Below are 13712 nucleotides of genomic sequence, written 5' to 3'. Positions count from 1 at the left end.
TAAACCCTTATACATTGTTAATGATTAAACTTATGTTCCTCATTTAAGAATTTAACGCTTCTTTTTGTAAATTCATTGAAGTGTAATAGTGTTGACCGAAGTACATTTTATATGAAGCACGGGAGGTGTTTAATTCTATAAATGTGCACACGGTCAAAGCTTTTTAAAACACTATAAATTTTTAGAAAAAGAATTCAATACTTATAATTACATTGTTTACTATAGTGTGTGATAACATTGTGTGAGGGAATTCGACGTTTGCTGTACCACTGTTCACTCCAGCGCAATTTATGACAATACCACTGGATCAATCAGAATGATTTTTTTTGCAGTGTTTTAAGAAATGATTTTACTTTGTTGTCGCGTATTATTCGTGATACATACAATGTTTTAAAAAGGCGAATTTTCTGTATAAAGTCAATGATTATGTTGACTTTTGAAGGCCAAACTTTTTACAGCCTTAAATACGCAAATAAAAGATCCAAAAACTATACCAATACAGAATGACATGTTTATGAAATTATAGCAAATCTATTGGTTAATAAATTTTTATTCGTTGTTGCAAAATAATGAACTTAAAATATCTGACATTTTCTCCCTACCCAGTTTACCCCTATACATTTTTATGATGTGGACTGGTCATTGTTATTGAATCGTAGGCAATTTGATTGGATTAAGTTGTTATTAGTTTACCTTCAAACTTGTTTATGCCTTTCATACATGACTATTGATTAATTAGAACGTGCATGAATGTGTACGGTAACGAAAATTACCTTCAAACTGGACACTGGACGAGTCAATATTATGTTTTATCAATGAAAGTTAAGGTATGAAAGGTAAGAATTGCCACTTCTTCTATTTTCACAAAATTTTCTGAATACACAGTTGAAAGATTATTTTTTAAAAGCCTATTGTGTAGATAAAAGAGAAAGTTTACAAATAAGACGTTTTGTTCCATTAAACAAGTCATTTCTTAAGAGAAATGCCGAAATATATTTTACGCACGACTACGGCAGGTAAAATTATTATTTATCATAACAAAAAAAAGCATTTTTCAGTCTCATTGGAAAGTGTTAATTACAATTAATCCCAAACTTAAAAAGTCAGTAAATAAGTCAAAATATGTTCGATCTGCCTATTTCTGGACATCAAAAGTCAATACGATCGTTTTAAAGTCAATTTCGTCTACCTCACAAAATCTTGTTAGGCACTATAGTTAGCTGTGCACTTTATTGTGTCATCATGGATTTAACATTTCATTGTGCAATGAATGTTAATTTCCGAATGACGCGAGATTGCTGTTAGCCAAACAAAATAGTGTATTATAACGAAACATACATTTAATGTAATTATTTACCAGACAAGTCTTTTGGTTTTCTATAATTCTACATTGTTTTCTGAACAGATGTTTTTTTTTTCTACAAAGATGACGGATATCCGAGGAGCCAACAGATCTTGAAAAAATAACAATGACAAAATCTAGCAGCTGGCTTAGTGTCTCTGTCAAAGATCTAGATATACAAACAATGTATTTAGACCTGAAGGAAAATATAAGATTTATTTGTATGAGCTATACAAATGGATAAACTTTTATATTGTTCTGTGTGAACCTTTTTTTAGAAGTCCCGACAATTGATTTTTTTAATCGACATGGCTCTTATCAAGAATACAGACGGTTTCTTATTAGTAACAAAGTAATTGAGATTTGCAATACATCAGATATAAAAAATTCTATGTATACTTTCCAAAAAATCCATGTTTTCACTATTGGTATTTCGGATTCCCAAATAATATACTTTTTGACAGTGTAGATATTAATACTCAAATGAAGACTATAGAATATTCATAAAAAGTTTAATATAAAAATATATCACGTATAAAGACTAGGAAAGATGATCACGTTGCAAGTATTCTAAAATATAAATAAGAAAAAATGTTAATTGTTATAAATGTCAAGACTAGAATTTGGACTATGAAACATAATGAATACACATCATACAATGAAACATAATGAAAACACATAATACAACATAATGAACACACATCATACAATGAAACATAATGAATACACATCATACAACATAATGAATACACATCATACAATGAAACATAATGAATACACATCATACAACATAATGAATACACATCATACAATGAAACATAATGAATACACATCATACAACATAATGAATACACATCATACAATGAAACATAATGAATACACATCATACAATGAAACACAATGAATACACATCATACAATGAAACATAGTGAAGACACATTATACAATGAAACATAGTGAATACTCATTATACAATGAATAAACTGTTAGCATTTATTTAATTTGTTTTTACCACAAACTCGAATATAGAACTACACTGTATTAATACATGATTTGATATAAATAATTGCAACTTAGTTGCTACAAGGGTCGTATTCTCTTAACCAGAGAAGGTTTTCACAAAAAAAATGGTACATGTGTTTTACATAGTATACAAAAAAAATACATAGACAATGAATAAATAAATAGTAAAATTAAAAATAAACAGATAAAATATCAACATGGCAGTGCTGAGTACATAATATGCAGACTTATTGAGATCAAACGGAGTATTACATCTTTTACATGAACAACCAATGTTTTATGAATCTTTAAAAACGTCGTGACACTTGTTTGTAATGAAAATGAGATTTGCATGAATAGATTGAAATATTTTGATTTTATCCCCACTCTTTCTCACTTAAACCGACTTCTTTAATAAAACTTCTAAATTTCCAAATTTATCTTGCAAAACCATTATATAAAGGCAAGATGGTAGACAAAAATGGAGACATTGCAACTTTTTGTATCAATGTGTTAAACAATACTTTAATTCATTGGTTCCGTAAGAACTTATTATGATATACGTTTAGTTATATTGATTAGGAAATAGTTCCTTTTTGGTATCCACCTAAACGTTAACTTTTGAAATCAAATTTACATGTAGGTATTGTTATATTATTGTTTTTTTTTCACATTATATTAGATCCCAAAAAAACTCCACTTCTTTGATAAATCTTTTAAAAAAACGAAATTTCTCCCATTACATTTTTTAAAGGTAAGAATGCAGACATTGATACTTTTGAAGCAATTTGATAACTTATAGTTCAATATATTGGTTCTGCAACAACTTCGATATACGCTTAATTCTATTGATAAGGAAATAGTCCCTTTCGTATCTATCTAAACGTCCTGTAGCAATACACAGGGGTACAGAAGCAGAAAGTTCACGATCAGGAACTGGACTTCCTGATAGGTCAATTGCTATGTAAATTTCGCATAATAATTGCTGTGAATCGGATCGCAATGTTCTTAAATCATGGTATAACTCATATGTGTTCTCATTACTGTATTCTTCATCCTCCATTGTTGTTAGAATTGCAATAATCTCTGTAAAAATAATAAACTGCTCACGCAACAACGCTCCAGTCTAAAAATTAAGAAAATAGATTAAAGGCAAATATAATAAATGTACATTAAGAACCTTAGAATATAAAGTGTTGATGTTTATTGAATTATTTTTTCATTGCTTTTATATATCTTATATTTATATCTCATTGATCCATCCACATTTTCTTCCTTTGTGAATAAGGTCAATAGTATTTTCGAACAGGTTGTACTTTTCTTTCCGAATTTGGTGTACTAGTATGTAAAAATTTGAAGAAAAAAAATGTGGCCCTTTTCACAAAAAATCTTAAGTGTAAAATTTATCTTAAGTCTAAAATATTCCTTATCAATTCAACTAAATATTTTTATCGTAAGATTAATTTTACACTTAAGATTTTTTGTGAAAAGGGATACTGGCTTATTACTTAATACGCCAGACGCACGTTTAGTATACATAAGACTCATCAGTGACTCTCAGATCAAAGTAGTTACAAAAATTGTAAATATTAAATGGTTAAATGTAACCATCCAGAACAACAAAAAAAATCCCCTTTTTGTTATTATTTATAGATAATATTTTGTGGTTTAGCTTGAATAAAGTATAATATAAATAATGTTTTAGATACGTCACTATTTGTGACGCTTGGTCTTTCAAAAATAACTATGACATTCTATTTCATTAAGATTTACAGGAAAAGACGATGTTTTTTTTTATGAGTAATGGATGGAAAGACCAAGAAGTTTACAATATTTTGTGATGAATAAAAAAGGAAAACAAGTTTTAGAAAAAAAAGATTTAATAGAGAATATACAACTTTTAAAATCTATTGAAAAGAATGCTTTTTTTGCATGATGTCCTGATTATTTCCTTTTTCATAATTTTAAATATCATAATTGGCATACGTTTTTCTTGTATTTACTAACAATTCCGTTCGAATAGTAATTAAGGACCTGAAAAGCGTCATCATTTTCAAAACAATACGTATTTCAAAATACGGAGATATGCTAATGGAGCATATGTCTATTAAAAGACCAAAGGACATTGGTATAAACAACTACATGTTACCGTACATCCTTTAACAATGAATAAATCTCAGACCAGTTCGTAAGCTATACAAAGTCATGGGATAACAAAACTTGTAACAATTTCAAAGCGAAACTTTAAAAAGGTTGGGTAATACTTGGTCATGTTTTTATGAATATTTAAAACCCGAGGATAAGAACGGATGAGTATGTTCTAACGTCTAGATAGATCAAAGCCTATAAAAACCAAATCGAATTAGACATACATTTTTGAATCCATGTAAGTGTGATAATGTTCTGATCATTATATCTTGAAAAGGACTGGTATTTTGTCGAAAAAAAATCTTAAAAAAGATCTTTGAAATGACTGTTCTGCATTTTCATATAGGACGCTTTAGTTCGTTTGCATATATGACTCTTTAGTACATTTTCATTTAGGACGCTATAGTACATTTTCATATATATGACGTACTCCAAATGAAATTAAAAGTTAATGCCTTCCTTTGAAAGTCGGACGTAGATAAAATACACCACAAACCTTTGATGTTTACTTTTGTTTTTTAGGCAGTATTACAAATATTGTTACTTCTATTTAAGAGATCCCTTTGAGATTTTTAGTTAGCTTGAAAAGAAAAATGATTTTTTTCAAAATAGATACACAAAAATGGAGAACAACACGTGTAATAATTTATTGCGTCCGAAGCGTTTTTCTTGATTTACCTTCATCAGGAACGCTCAAAGCCAAATATTTGAAATCCGAAGAAGTATAAGAACCGAAATTCGTTGAAGGGCTATATGTCAAAAATACCTAAAATAAATAGCCAAACTCATCTAACGCCAACTTTGCCTGAGGGACTTGAAACCTTAGTTTCATAATAGTTAATCTTATTTGAAAAAAGAAACAAGTATTTTCTATGTAATATTCTAGAACAAACGTTTTGAATACTCAATAAATTTGAACAGTGGGTGACAAAAAACCAATATCCTTTAAAATTACCCTTATATAGGAAGGAGCAGAAATTTATTTTATGAAAAAGACCGAAAAATAGAAAAAAATATTCATGGTTATATGTGAAGAAGCAATTTTTGGGTACTGAACTTTACTAGTTGATTCTCGCTCAATGGTTTTGGTTTTACCAGTGAGTTTTTGCAGGGAATATCAATTGATGACTTATATACATTTAACATAAACCGGTAACCCCACAACACATGGATATAAATACTGTTACTCCTTTTCAGAAAGTGTAGGAGAAAACAGTTATTTTATAATGTTATATTGAAGAGACCGAATAGCAAAATATATATACAATAAAATTGAGAAAGGAAATGGGGAATGTGTCAACAACCCGACCAAATAAAAAACAACAGCAGAGGATCACCAACAGGTCTTCAATGTAGCGAGAAATTCCCGCACCCGGAGGCGTCCCTCAGCTGGCCCCTAAACAAATATATACTAGTACAGTGATAATGAACGCCATACTAATTTCCAAATTGTACACAAGAAACTAAAATTAAAATAATACAAGACTAACAAAGGCCAGAGGCTCCTGACTTGGGACAGGCGCAAAAATGCGGCGGGGTTAAACATGTTTGTGAGATCTCAACCCTCCCCCTATACCTCTAACCAATGTAGAAAAGTAAACGCATAACAATACGCACATTAAAATTCTTTTTAATTATTTAAGTATTTAAATCTTAATATTTTTTAATTTTAAGGAATACGTCCGCCTTTATTTGATGTTTTCATTGGACCATACTAACATAAACCATTCATGGTTAAATGTCATACTACAATATGTATTAATTTTTGCTAATGGTATAGTTCTTGTGTGTCTTTAGTTTAACACTATCATATCTTGGGAACTAAACAAAAACAGAAACGTAACCAAAATTAAAAAAGCAAAAATACCAAACTACAAGTTAAATTCAAACTGAATAGTCTGTTATCGTATGGAAATATCAAACGCTCAAATATATCAAATGAATGGGAAACAATTGTTATATGTCTGACTTGGTTCTGGCATTTCCTTATATAGAAAATGGTGGATTCAACCTGGTTTTTATACCTATCTAAACCTCTAACTAGTATGACAGTTGCACAAAATTCCAATATATTGAAAACAATTTGTGAGCAAAACAGTCAGTCATAATAGGTAAAATGTTAAAATATATTTTGAGATATGCACAGTTGTAACTAGCATTTTGTTATATTGTTATACTAACGTGAAACGACGTATGCTTCTGCTAAAGGAATTCTACGTAATTTAGTTACAGCAAATTGATTTAAACCTTTACAAAATTCTTTCATGTAGCTAACATTAGTAAAGAAGGCTGTATATTGTAGATGTCTTATTTAAAACGGAATATCACATCCTAATTTTTAACGCCGGTGTTGTTTATAGAGTCAACTTCCATTTTCTTGAGAAAAAAAAATTGTTAATAAAACACACGAATCAAAAGGGAAAACCTGTTTTAAAAGTTATAAATATTTGAATTTCTGAAAAATAAAGGCAACAGTAGTATACCGCTGTTCATAAGTCATACATCGTATGAGAGAGAAAAATCAAGGTTACAAACTAAAACCGAGGGAAACACATAAACTATAAGAGGAAAACAACGGAACAAGCGCAAAAAAAAACCCTCATGCCAATGCAACATACATAGAAACCTATTACTTGATCACAACTGCCATATTTTTGACTCGGTACAGGACATTTAAAAACCATGAGAGGAAAACAACGGAACAACAGAGACACTGAAGAACAAAATAAAACGCCAATGCAACATACATAGAAACGAACTACTTGATAACAACTACCATATTTCTGACATGGTACAGGACATTTTAAGAAAAAAATGGCAAAACTGAAAATACCGCTAAAATTACAACATGACATGACAGGAATACAATACAGTACAAGTAAATCCAAGAACACTCAGGACAGAGAAATTCATAGATGAATTATATAAAAGTACATTTCGAAATGTTTACCTCAAAATAACAACGTAGATATAAAATTAATTTACGAGTTCACAGAAATAGTATAATAGAATTACGAACTGTGCGTCACACGAATATAAAAATGTTATTGCTTAGCTCCATACCTCTGTCCATATAGCATTCTCTAGTTGTTCTGTGCTTATAGAATTCATGCAGTCAGGAGCAACGGCTGATAAAATACGTTGACTATTCATTATTATTCTTGACTGTCTCTAAAATGCATTAATACAATATCAGTAAAAATTGTAAAAGTTCAATATTTAGGACAGGAGGATTATACACTGAGGAAAAGTAGTAGACTAAAAAGATTGTGGTTGTGGTGGTGGTTAATTTCGAAAAGATATTTTTTTGCATTATTGTCTAGAAGTTAGTCAATCACAGCTGTCAGTTTAAACATATTTTTGTTAAAAAAATGGTATTGGACAAAAATATTTTCCCGCCGAACTGTTGAACGTGGTTGACGTAATAGGTCCACTATCACCATTGACTCCTGCGCTCCTGATTACACATCTTTATTTCTGAAGACAAAGATCCTCACATAGCATACACTTAGAATACACACATATAATTTAATGCACATCAAAAGATGGTCATACACAGTACAAAATAAGCATTATGGTAAACTAGAAACATATATATTTCAATAGAACTTCATAGTAACAGTTCTTATGATTGTTCTATGAAGGAAAAACAGTTCTAATTCTTGGTGAGATGCAGATGAATTCAGTGTCTTTATTAATATTTTTTTTTTGTCATTGTCACCTGAAATAACTTATCGGTTCTTTCGAATATTCATGATCATATCAAAAAAATACTTCAGCCTTTTTATTTTATTTTTGTTTTATAAATAATATACCACTTTCATTCATCATCATTTATCTATGTATCCATTCATTGTAATTTCTGCAATTAAGGTTTCACGCTTTATAGTAGTCAGATTATTAGATAATAACTACTATAATTTTTATAATACTTTTCAGTTATTTCTCAGTTGTATCAGATCCTTATCATTTTTACAGTTTCAGGCAATGCAGGATCTGCTTCTCAAGCCCCTGTTATATTTTTAGCGTATGTATACCAAGAAGCTTCTCCGTCATCTTATAAACGTTTATTCATTTCGAAAGCCTCTTTAATGATTGTACTTTCATGATTGAGAAAGGAAACTTTTAATTAACATTATTCAGATAAGGAATGTCAGTGCAGAGAAACACATGGTCAGATTAACAGATTGTTTCAATAATCATAATACATCATAATCATAATAACAATACTTAGAGGACTAAAATAAGATCTAGTCCAGATTGTTTAGTTTCTATAGTTAGTATTAAGTTAAGTTTTAACTCATTGTACTTGTTTATTTTTATATAGATATATTGTTAAGAGTTATATATCAAACTCAATATTTGATATGATTGTTAGACATACTAGTGTCCAATATTCGTTGTATCTAACCAGATTAAAATCAAAGAATTAGATATTCAGGGTCTGTTTAAAGACCGCTACATCTTCTGTTCAGAAAAGATATTAGATTGGTTAAAAATATTGTTAATCAAAGTCATACACCACAGATTGTAAAAGATTAAGAAACCGTCCAATCAAAATAAGTTTAGAACTTCAATTCGTTAATTACAAACGAAATATCGCTTAATTATCTTGACCACCAAAAGTCTTATTTTTATTTGCCTTTCAGTTTTACGATTTTGATATTAAATGAGGGAATAATTGGATTTCTGGATCAAATTTAAAAACTGGTTAAGGGTAGAGACATTGATTTAGAAAAAAAAGATTTGTTTTTACCATCTCCGATGTAACCCAATATATATGAAATGAACGACATCTTCAACCGATGAAACTGAATGGCGATTAAGTCAATTAGCTACTTAAAAGCAGTGAACAAATTACGTTAAGCATTCACGCTATCTTACCTCTTGATAAAATGTTGATATAATTCTTTCCTATTTATATAAAATATACATTTCATACATTTAAAAATTTCTGAAATACTACTGAACTGAACTGAAACACGGTATAACCGTTACCAGTCACAAATGGTTTGCGAGTAGAATATTTTGGGTACATAAAAAAATCACTAATTCTTTTTAATTAGAGTAACACCAGATGACGGACCATGTGTTGTGTTCAAAACCTCACCTGCCTCCTGGAAAGACTACAACGTCTGTTCATCAATATCAATATGTTTAAAGATCGACATTTCAGTGAAAGTATAATACAGCAAGATAGTTTTTAGCCACTGTTCGAATATTTAGTCTCAGATAATGACATGTCCTGAGTTCAATCAAGGAGGTTATATTAGAAGGAGAGATGACGAAAGACGATAATTACACATAAAATGTTACCGACTTTTCTGTAAGTGGGTGTTAATTAGTTGAGATCGACTCTGTCACAGAGGGAGATTTTGTCCTAATTACATACCCGAGTAAGAACGGAAACACCCGAGGTGTCATAAACTGACCGGATATACAATTATTGAAATGTTAATCAGATTTTTTGTGATATTTTTTATTAAGTAATTAAAAATTAAAAGTTTATGCTAAAAGTAAACTTATTACCAATAGAAATAAAAACTAATATCCGTCTCATTGCCGTCAATGTTAATATCAACAGTCATAACAGAAAGTCACTTTTACGTTGTTCCCGATAAATTTCTTTATGTTTCAATTGTAAATATTCCTTCCGGTCGTTACCGGTCACCGTAACTAAAGTGCTTTGCATATTCGTATATTTTCTATGATTATTACCTGCCAATTCTCATCAACAGAAATTGACAGGTGAAGCGAAAATCTTTGTTTAAAGCAATGTAGTGTTGAATAAAAATCGCTCATTAACTTTCCTTTAAACCCTCATAACTTTGTCATTTCTTTATCTTTTTTCACCGTAGACAGACGGTTGATTTTGAAATTGCGCGTCAAATCTTTTTCCAAATCATAAACACCTATGCACTGCACTGTTACTAAAAATACACCTGAACTTTAATGTCCCAGTCACTGATAACAATCACGTGACATATGCGATTTATCTAACACCCTGAACTGCTCGCGGTAACAGCCCGGTACATCAAAGAGCCATGTCAAGTGGGTGATAAACATGTCGGTTTCTTTATAATTTTATAATTTTTCTCTGATCGAACAGCTATCCTGGGGATGCTAATTTTGTATCAAGCAGAGTGTTCACTCTCCTTTTAATATAACCTCCTTGGTTCAATTAACACAAATATGCGCCATGTATTCAAACTTTCATGTAATATATATGTTTCATTTGCTTAATGATTCTATGATATCGTGTTTAATGATCTAGTACACCAATTTTAATCTGAAACGGTCATTTTGATCTGATCAGCTCTTCAATCACTTAACAATAAATGATATTGTCATTTTCAGTTTTGAAGTATATTTTCAGACTTATCTACTACGCTTAATTTATTACTGTTAAGATAATTCGCTTAATGTCGATAAACATCGGTTCAAGCTTTTTTCAGACTGTTCAGAGATAGCTATTTACCTCCTGTTAAAATAAACATATTACTAAAAAGTACTGAATTGCCAGCAAGTGAATTGTCTAAACAGTGCCAACGTTACCACAGAGGATAAGTCTTAAAAAATGAATGACAAACTGAACATGACTGAATGATTTATTTGTTAAGAGTTTTAAGAATATGATAACTTCAAAATGACCGTTTAAGACTATAATTAATTCACTAGCGCGTGCGTTGCATCTTACATATTTGAAAACAAAATCTAGCGTACATCTGTTTTGCCTTGATATCTAAGGTGAGCTTATTTAGCAATATACAGATTCACAGAAATAGCCGTTTCATTTATGATGTATTTTCAAGACTGCACTAGTACGTAAATTTGGATTCCTGGAAACCCGAATAATTCAGTCCTTCCCCGTTATCGACCTTTCCTACTTGGCTGGACCGGAATTCCTAACACGCTAACAACTCTTCATGAATCCAGGATTTTGGTTGGTGCTCTCTAAAAGAGGTGACCGATCAGCAATCAGCCCACTTTTATTTAAATAGGTAAACCCAGAGCTAAATCCGAATGATTGATTGAAGATTATTCATTGTCTATGCATTCAGACGTCAATGTAGAAATCGTAGATCAGCGGGATGTAACAACTGAATTATTCGGGTTCGATTCCCGGTTGTTATAAAGTTTATATGGTAATAAAACTCATGTGAAAGTTTATTTAAAGGGACTTTCTAATTTTGATTCGGATTATGAATCAAATATGAATATAGCACTTTCTATGTATAAGAAAAATCATATGAAGATCAAGATCATTTTATAGAATAAAAAACTGCATGAGAAAAAAATCCACTAAGAACATCAAGAACACACAATTGATATTGCAATTTACTGAAAAAAATGCGGGCAGATGACATACTGCTAGAAAACGTCTGTCTTATATATATATATAGATGAGAGCCCAGGTGGTCGTGTGGTCTAGCGGGACGGCTGCAGTGCAGGCGATTTGGTGTCACGATATCACAGTAGCATGGGTTCGAATCCCGGCGAGGGAAGAACCAAAAATTTGCGAAAGCAAATTTACAGATCTAACATTGTTGGGTTGATGTTTAGACGAGTTGTATATATATATATATATATATGTTTCCATTATAAAAAATAGTAATCAAGTTATTATAATTACATATCAATATATAAATATGAACTTACATATTTATTCAAAAGCTGCTTTGCATGTATTTCTAAGTACCCGGCTTTTTTCCTACACGTATTTAATGTATGTTCAAGTTTCTGTCCATTATTGGAATGTGGGTTTTCCCCAAAAAGATCATGAATGACTTGTAGCTGACTGTTTCCCCCGCACACGTGTCTTGCAGAATTAACAAATATTGTTAATTGAATAAAAATTATTAGAAAGTCTGAAAATAAAATCATGTTGTAAATAATCTAGTAAAAGAAAAATATATAAGAAGAAACATATAATATAAATTATAATTTGATACGTGACAGCTAGATTTATTTCCTTCCAAAATAACGATAATTATTTTTTGTCTCAGTCTTTTTACTGCTGTCAGTCATGCATTCATATATTTCACGTTTAAGTCTTCTGTATAATTGATCTTGACCTATATTTTATCCATATAGAAATATTTATCTTTTTTACAAACCTATTTGTCGAATTTTAAAAAATGAAACACAAAACAATAAAACTAAATACGAAAAGGTTAATGTTTTTATTTGGGATGAACATTCGAAGTGATATACTACTAAGATAATTTTAAAGGCAATTTTAATAAAGAATAAAATGTAGGGACAATTATTACTACCTATAGTCAATTATCGTAAGGTAATATTAAGAAAATTGTGAGGATTATTTTTGGTGAAATCAAATTAATTTGGAATAAAGATTTGAGAATATTTTTTTTTAAATGTGTCAATTTGAATTCATACAGTTATATAATTATTGCTCCACTAAAAAAAACCATGTTCATATCTCCTATAAGAAGATATCACATTTTGCGGATGTCGAATGTTTATACTACCTTTGAAACTTACATGTACATATTTTTTTGAAATTCATATTTAAGAGTTTGAAGTATCCTGTTATAAGCTGAATTATATAATTGTAATTCTGACTTTCTACAGTCCTATTTATAAAAGAACCATCCTTTGTCGTTATACTTACCAAAATCGGAAATTTCCGCCAGGAAGAAACGTATATTCCAATTTTAATTTAAAACAAAACTACAGACAAGTTGAACGACAATTATCCGACCTAACCCTATTCGGAACTACTACTGTTCATACCATCAACTTGACCAATAGAATGATTCTACGAGAACAATTTTGTCATGTGACATGTCCTTCCGCTAATTTACAACGCAGATACCTGGAGCTACAATTGAGAAAAAAGTATAAGGAAATTAACTGTTAAATATTGAAAAAAAAGCAATTTCCATAAATGTTTAATATAAGATATTATAACTTTAAAGATATTAATTGAAATTATCAATGTTATATAAAAATATTTGCATTTAATATCATATAATTTCCCCAATAAAAGAGGAAGTTTGGAATGACATTGAAGCAATCTATAGTACATTCTTTTTATATTCGTTTTGAACAACCTATTAAGAAACCGTCTTTATTTATTTATTTACTTATAATTGTGGTATTTATTCCATTCAAAATTGAAGGTTTTTCTCATAAAAGAGATACTTACTGGGTTTTAAATCTCTTTGTTAAAAATAAATGAAGTATTTGAAAAGTT

General features: G+C 30.0%; 1 protein-coding gene across 2 annotated transcripts; it reads right to left on the bottom strand.

Moving 5' to 3' along the window:
- Positions 1–2365: 2365 nt before the first annotated feature.
- Positions 2366–13266, bottom strand: LOC143070682 (uncharacterized). Of its 2 annotated transcripts, XM_076244882.1 has the most exons (5): positions 13128–13266; positions 12152–12360; positions 9377–9406; positions 7556–7663; positions 2366–3470 (listed from the first exon to the last, which is right to left on the bottom strand). In XM_076244882.1, the coding sequence occupies exons 4-5, from the start codon at positions 7643–7645 to the stop codon at positions 3141–3143; spliced, it is 420 nt and encodes a 139-aa protein (XP_076100997.1). In that variant the 5' UTR covers positions 7646–7663; positions 9377–9406; positions 12152–12360; positions 13128–13266; the 3' UTR covers positions 2366–3140. The 2 variants fall into 2 exon arrangements, with proteins under 2 accessions (XP_076100997.1, XP_076100996.1); XM_076244881.1 differs by lacking the exon at positions 9377–9406.
- Positions 13267–13712: the final 446 nt, after the last annotated feature.

The sequence above is a fragment of the Mytilus galloprovincialis genome, chromosome 4, assembly GCF_965363235.1.
Source record: "Mytilus galloprovincialis chromosome 4, xbMytGall1.hap1.1, whole genome shotgun sequence".
NCBI classification, from domain to species: Eukaryota; Metazoa; Mollusca; class Bivalvia; order Mytilida; family Mytilidae; genus Mytilus; species Mytilus galloprovincialis.
This window is presented reverse-complemented; position numbering and strand designations above follow the sequence as displayed.

Coding starts and splice junctions, on each gene's coding strand:
- LOC143070682 (XM_076244882.1), bottom strand. CDS start 7,645: ATGAATAGTCAACGTATTTTATCAGCCGTTGCTCCTGACTGCATGAAT. Junction 3,471..7,555: donor AGAATGCTATATGGACAGAG/GTATGGAGCTAA, acceptor CTTAATTTTTAG/ACTGGAGCGTTGTTGCGTGA.